This window comes from Micropterus dolomieu, linkage group LG18 (assembly GCF_021292245.1).
Source record: "Micropterus dolomieu isolate WLL.071019.BEF.003 ecotype Adirondacks linkage group LG18, ASM2129224v1, whole genome shotgun sequence".
In the NCBI taxonomy this organism is placed as follows: domain Eukaryota; kingdom Metazoa; phylum Chordata; class Actinopteri; order Centrarchiformes; family Centrarchidae; genus Micropterus; species Micropterus dolomieu.
The window spans coordinates 15858961-15866445 of NC_060167.1; the positions used below are offsets into that span (position 1 = coordinate 15858961).

The window sequence follows — 7485 nt, forward strand, 5'->3', positions numbered from 1 at the left end:
AGCGTCCTTAAACAAAGAACTTATGCCTCATAAACTATCACCACCAAGTTTCTCTTTTCTGTGGTGATGACAGCAAAAGGTGAACTATGTTGAGACAAGGAGTAGACTCTACCTCTATTCCGAGGACTTGGATGTCAGCAAACAAACTGCGCACTCACTGCCATCACTTCAATCAACTTGTTACTGTGAGTGTTTTCATTTTCTGTTGAGCTGAGTAACCAGAAGAACTTTTGCCAGCGTGAAACGGCTCGACTATAAGGTTTGCACGGAAAAGTTGACCACTGGTGAACATGATGGAGACAGTCTTATTGCTTCCTGCTTTTTACCAAAGTAAAAGCCAAAAGAAAAAGGCAAAAAATGTGGCCAGCAACAATCAAAATGCAGAAGAAGTCGATGCCGAGGCTTTGGGATACATTGTAATTTGGGATACATTATAAAAAACAAACATCCATTAGCATGTGCCAATGCACAGAGAGAGCAAACTGTGTCTGTTCTTAGTGTTTACAGCAGGTAGCTTACACACACAACAGGGGCCTGTATAAGATTGTGTTAGTCAAGTGCTTATAGTCTTTAGATTTGCTTATTCATAAGGTGAATAAAGGTTTGTGCACTTGAATCCAGGCTTTTGAGAAGTGTTGTCAGGTGTATCCAAGGTTCAAACAGTTCTATAACATAGGAACAAATGCCTGCACACTTAGAATTTATTTTCTATGATATGGAGAAGCTGAACACAAAACAAGTTCAATGTTATCCATTGAGACCACAAACTATCAAACACACCAAGTCCAAAACAAAAGTAATGTGAACATTCAGCACTGAGACACAATTCATTGATCTCAGGTCTTCAAACACAAATTTCTGAGCAACTGGCCACATAGTAAGAAAAAGGTGTAACATGGTTGTTTGAGTTATGTGTGTGTTATCAATTGCCTAGTTGGACCAGAATCAACTAGGCAGCAGAGACAACCACAATAAATGCAAAAACATTTTACACTCAAGTAATGACTTTGTTAATTCAGCACATGCCACTTGTTGCATATAAACAGGCTTGGGCTAATGAGCTTCCAACACTAGTTAAACCTGGAGCTACTAATACAACTGATAGCTGTCATATGGACAATAACTGTCCATACGAAACGTATAATCAGCCCTGGGGAACATAATCGCGCCCACCCAACGCCCCAAGGTTCATCAAGCCTGCAGTGCCTACTGTACCCAAAACTCTAAAACCACACAGAGCAGAAAATAGTAAATAGAGCAGAGAAAGCTTTTTGAAGAGGCTGTTAAAAGCTCAACATATTCTCTAATTATAGATCTCACTTGCTCTCTTTTGAAGAGAACTGTAAATGGGAAAACGGCAAAGTTTTAGATTACTACAAGTAAAAATGAGGAAAAGCGGCCCTTTGCGGTCCACATTGCAGCAGTATAGGGGCGTTTTTACCTCCCCTCTCATTTCACTTAAATGTAAAACATAAAGCACTGATGAACACTAAGAAATAAAGGAATAGTTCACTTAAAGACTTACACCAGTAACACCATGTGTAAAATGAGAGGGGAAGGAAATGAAAGTGTGATAGGTTGCCACGTGTAACACATTTATCTTAGAGGCATTATTGCTTACATTTCATAGATAGAGAGAGAGAGAGATACAGTATATAGATAGAGAGCAGGTGTTGTAATTCTGTGAAACGTTGCGCTCAGTCTGAGGTTATAGGTTTATATGAGCACAATCCTGTAGGAGTGTAAACTTCTGCATGTAGCAGCCTTTGTTCTTCTATACTCACACCCCTTCTGGAATAAAAAAATAAAGGGATGAAGGTCAGTTGGAGAGCAGACTGCCAAATATAGCCGCTGTGTTCATGTGAGGGCCAGACTCTCCAGAACGACAAGCCCTGCTCTGACCATGCCCTGTAATTGAGGAGAAAATAAGGAAAGAAATTATATGTTTATTTTTGACAACAATTTTAATCTTCTGTGCTCTCCTTCAGAAAATGAGACGCCCACAAAAAGGCGCTGAGAATCTGTCTTAGTCGAGACTGAAAGTTGAGTTCTTGTCTTTTTCAACCCTTAATGAAATTCTAAAATGAACATGCCTTTTCACCTGATAAAGCTGACAGACAATTACAGTAAATAACTAAATATATTGAAATGTATCATCAGTTTATAAACATAACATAGTTAAATGATGAATGAATGCATATTAAAAAGGATTATTTAAAAAAAAGTCTTACTAAATGTAGATTTATTTCTATTTTCTCTTCAAATAGGCATTCAATAGTCATTTTTTCTGTGAAAAGTTGATGCTTTTATTTCTCATTTATATGTTCATTGTGACAGTGGTTTTACACAGAACTGTTTAAAATGAATGCATTTTATGACCACATGACTACATGCTTATTCCCACTGTGATGTGTATGAATATCTGATATATGTAAATATATGCAATAAGAAACTGTGCCAGCCAATAAAAAAGGTAAACTTTGGTGGGTTTGTCTTACTGCATTGTTGAATGTAATCATTTTGTATTTAAGAAAAATAAAAGATTATTATTAAATTATTATCTGGAGTATTTGATAAACCCAAAGTTTTAGAATGAATCAACATGGAGTTAAGATTCTTGTTGTGATATTAAAATGGTTTACAGTAAATTTAACAGGCAAAGAGACCACTGTTATTAGCTGCATGTAAGCTAAAGTTTGGGGACACAACTTTAAATTGGTAAGTCTAAATAAGACCAAAACACATTTTCATATTTTCCACTGAAAGATTTTTATTCCAGACTCGAAAATCAATAATGGCAGAAAGTTATTTGGACCATTTTGAAACACCACTTTGGCAAAACTTTCTGTCAGCTCTCCTCTTTCATTTCCCTCTCTTTTTTTAATCAAACGTTTTATTTGAGGAATTCATCTTTGCGGGTCCCCCCCACCCCTCCAAACCCCCTCGTGAATTCGCCGTTCATTTCATTTAATTTGATGCGATAATCTCTTCTTTATTTTATTTAATGACTCGATCCTTTTCTTCTTCGCTTGTCTCTGTAGTTCAGTCACTTTAACCATCACATTTAATGTCTAAAAAGGCAGTTAACTGCATTTAAGAATATTGGAAACAGAGAGAGGGTTGAAACCAGAATAATAAAATCTCGGATGGAAACCACAGACTCGGTCAGCTTAATTTTTTCTGATTTATGTGGCGTGGGCCGAGGCTACATGTTCTTTTGTTATTTTTCCTCTTTTACAGGAAAACGGGAAAGACCTTTAGTCTGGTTTTCACTTATTATTTACAGTGATGTGTCTCTAGTAGCATAAATTTACAGCATTATCTTTGCGAAGAAATCCGGCGAGATAATTCTCGGTGCCTTATCCCTTTCCCCCCCTCAGACTCCACTGGACTAATCCCAGTGGAAAAAAAATAATGCCAGAAATTGAAACAATGTCCACATGGTGATTGATGAGTGACCCATTCATGCATTTATCTTGAAAAATGATTCGACACTCTCCGTTTGGGATGGTGGGATGTCCTCTCTCTATCCACCAATCTCCGTCCATTCCTCTCCATCTCTCGGTTTTTATTGCCTCTAAGCGAGTCTTCAAAGAGCCTGTAGCCTGTAATTAGGGGGCGGGCTCCCCGTGCCTCAAAACACTTCCCCGCGTTAGTGCCCAAGTTCTCCCAAACTGTCCCGGGACTCAGAGCTGCGCTTCTCCCGCTCCCCTCAGCTTCCTTAGGATTTTGTTTCTCAGGGATGGCCGCATCTATTCTGGAGGTAGGGAATGTAATTGTAAGTCGATTTTTCTTCTTCTTTTCTTTCATACAAGCTAAACTTTTTATGATGTGAATGCTATTGAAATTCCAGATTACGTTTAGCCTATATTTTCAAGTCTGGTAGTTGTTAGATGGCATGAGGAAACCTAGAACAGTTTAGTTTGTGGGTTGAAGAATAATATATGGCTAAATATAAATCTATAATGTGCATTAATGACTTAACTTAAGTTGCTTTAAATCACCATTAAGACCTAAGGGTGAGCTGCTGACAGTTTGACTCAGACTACCATGAAAAAAATTAAAAAGATAATGTAATAACAATCTCAGGTGGCCATGAGAAGCTGTACAGTTGGCAGTGGATGGAGCAAGAAATTAAGAGGACTGCAGGCATTATAGGAATAATAAAAGACCTGAAAACTGGCTGCTTGTTGGAAGAGATGAATGGAGAGTTAGTCTGAATGAATTGTAATAGGTTATATGCTATACGAAGAGATGTAGTGCACCTGGACTGAAAGACAACATATTTATTCCCTATAGGATTTTCACAATAGTCTTATAATTATACCACAACAGGTAACACATCATTTATAGTAACATCAGTAAACTCACCATTACATATTGCCCAAATACTATAAAGTTCTATAGAAATATTACAGGAATATATTAGTAATTTTTTATTATTACAGTTTTATCCATGTGTACAGTGTGTGGTTACAATAGAAAGACCGACCTGATACGTTGGTGCTAGTTAGCTGCCACATGGGAAAGGGAAATACTCGAAAAAGTATTACATGAAATAGTTTGCATGTATACCAGAGAATTAGTTCACTTCAAAAGTAGGAAATGTTTTGATTCCTAAAAGGGCCAGTGGAGTTTCTGAATGTTTACATGAAATGGCATGTCATAAATTGACAATCAACATGATGATAAACAGAAACAATAGAATGTGCAAATCTGAAAGAAAATAAAACAGAACAATGGTGAGACCATTGTGACGCGATGTACAATTAGTGTGTCTAACATCTCCAATGACATGGTAATCATTAAAGGAAAAATAAAACACACCTGACAAGGTATGTGTGTCCTGTTATAAGAGGGACACAGTTACAGTTAGTATAGCGCCTATACATGATTACACAATGTATGTTTATGTATGTTGGGGACTGTGAAGACAAAACTTTAAAGCAAATATGAATGCAAAATTAAGAATAGCTTGTAGATAGTGGGTTAGTGAAACAAAAGTCAGGGAATCCGTCCTTTGCTGAGCAGAGCCGAACTTATAGAAGCATAAACATTCACTGCTTGAAATTGCCCTGACCACTTTGAAAACGGAGAGAGCAGGAAAAGCCAGCGGTGGCAGTCAGACATAAGTTTTTTATTAGAGTTGACACTGACAGAAGCAACGGCAGCAAGCAGCCATTTCCTGCAGACAGTCTCATTTTCTCCCATGTCTCCTCCTCCCCAGGAAGACACACGCTATGGCTCCAGTCCTCTGGCTATGTTAACTGCTACATGTAACAAGTTTGGCAGCACAAGCCCCATCAGGGATTCTGCTACACCCGGTAAGACTGGTAGCACTACTCCAGTAAAGAAGTCCTACACCATGACCTCCGACCTTCAGACAGCTAAGAACGGGCGGACCGCAGACGGCAGTGGCCTGGCGGACTCCTACACTGGCTCCTTCACCACAGCTGGAGGAGGTGGTGGCGGGCTGCTTACCCCGACTGGAAGCCCCCCTCCTTCAGCCGGAGGCTACACTACAGAATATAACCCTTTCTCCCACTCCTTCCAGACCTCTGTCTCCCAGGACCCGTCTCTTTTAGTGTCCAAGGCCCATGCTACAGCCGATTGCCTCACCAGTGTCTATACCTCCCTGGATATGACACACCCCTATGGCTCCTGGTATAAAGCCGGTATCCACCCTGGCATTACTACTGCTCCAGCTAATGCCACATCCTCCTGGTGGGATGTCCACCCCAACTCCAACTGGCTGTCAGCAACCCAGCCCCAGTCGGACGGAGGTCTCCAGGCCTCCTTGCAGCCTGTAGCACCCCAGGCCTCCCTTAGCCCACAGCTGCCCAGTTACAGCACCGACTTTACACAACTCAACCCAGCTCCTTACCCTTCCGTGGGACTGGGCTCCTCCTCACATCTTCTCCAGCCCTCACAGCACATGCTGCCCCAGGACATGTATAAGCCCAAGCCTGTGCCAAGTGCAGGGCTGATTGAGAGTCCCATGGGCCTAAAGCCAGCTAGGGGATCAGGGGGCTACAGTGGAGGGGGCGCCCCCACCAGGTCCTCATGTGACTGCCCCAACTGCCAGGAGCTGGAGAGGCTGGGGGCCTCAGCTGCATCACTGAGGAAGAAGCCGGTCCACAGTTGCCACATCCCAGGCTGTGGGAAGGTGTATGGCAAGGCCTCCCACCTCAAAGCCCACCTGCGCTGGCACACTGGCGAGAGGCCCTTTGTTTGCAACTGGCTGTTCTGCGGGAAGCGCTTCACCCGCTCGGACGAACTGGAGAGGCATGTGCGCACCCACACGCGGGAGAAGAAGTTCACCTGTCTACTTTGCAACAAGCGTTTCACGCGCAGCGACCACCTCTCAAAGCACCAGAAGACCCATGCGGATTCTGCAATGCAGGGGAAAGCTGTAGCTGTGGAGGGAGACACAGATCCTCGGAGTGAAGAGACCACAGAGCTTAACACCGGCGCTGTACCCACCAATCCTGTGACAGACCAAATCACCAACGGAGATGAGAAGACTGGCACACCTAATGGAGTGGAGAACAGCAGTGGACTGTTGGAGATTTAACTTCATTAAGTCTTCTATCTAATACTATTTTGAGACATGGTGGGTTTGTTTTTTATGGTGACAAATTCACCTTTTAAAGAAAAAAAAGACAGTATTTTGTGTCAAGACATACAAAGGATATCAGACCATGTTTGAAAAGACTTGATATGATAAATGACTGAACATGTTGCAGTTAGCAGTCACTTCATTTTATCTGGACCACACACACACACACACATACACACACAAGCAAATATGAGCAAGCCTGCAAACATACACCTATGCACAAATGTATGCAGACAGACAAACACGCACGCACACACACACACACACACACACACACACAAATAAAAGTAACCAAGCCAGGATGTACATGAACACAAATATGACATGCGCATGTGCACATACACATGCACAGAAATAACTATGCAAATGTGCAAGCATATATAATGCATCTATGCATGCACACACACACACACACACACACACACACACACACACACATACAAGTAAACACACCCATGCACACATTTTGTAGCCTATAGACATTTTCTGCCTTTCAAATGAGACAAACCACTGGGGAAATTTAATCTGCAAAAGCAGAAGGAAAAGAGCTCTGAAGCCACAAGAGGAAAGTAGTTTTAGAAGGAGACTCATGGTTAGAATGATGGAGTTGAGGGAGCATTGCATGCCTACAGAAAAATCTGATTTACAGCTGTTCTTTGATACTTATTAATTATTCTTGAAACAATCAATGGACAGTGTTACTTACTGCTTCTTGTTGCCGAAGACATTTTTTATGTAAAAAGTTTTTGCATTTTACTTTTGTTTGCTGTTTGCTTCTTGTCTAATTTAATTCCATATTTACATAAATAATCTAATTTATGTCTTAAATTATACGCATGGAAAATTATCTTGGACCCTGCAGGAAA

At 41.0% G+C, this 7485-nt stretch overlaps 1 protein-coding gene across 2 annotated transcripts; it reads left to right on the forward strand.

Moving 5' to 3' along the window:
- Positions 1-3676: 3676 nt before the first annotated feature.
- On the forward strand, positions 3677-6574 carry sp7 (Sp7 transcription factor). 2 transcript variants are annotated; one of them, XM_046075661.1, is made up of 2 exons: positions 3677-3778; positions 5228-6574. In XM_046075661.1, the coding sequence occupies exons 1-2, from the start codon at positions 3743-3745 to the stop codon at positions 6572-6574; spliced, it is 1383 nt and encodes a 460-aa protein (XP_045931617.1). In that variant the 5' UTR covers positions 3677-3742. The 2 variants fall into 2 exon arrangements, with proteins under 2 accessions (XP_045931617.1, XP_045931618.1); XM_046075662.1 differs by having other exon boundaries at positions 3743-3763.
- Positions 6575-7485: the final 911 nt, after the last annotated feature.

What these genes read in the sequence shown, in the direction of transcription:
- sp7 (XM_046075661.1), top strand. Translation starts at nt 3,743, where the DNA reads ATGGCCGCATCTATTCTGGAGGTAGGGAATGTAATT. An exon ending in TGGAGGTAGGGAATGTAATT is followed by an intron (nt 3,779 to 5,227) that starts GTAAGTCGATTT and finishes CCTCCTCCCCAG; the next exon opens with GAAGACACACGCTATGGCTC.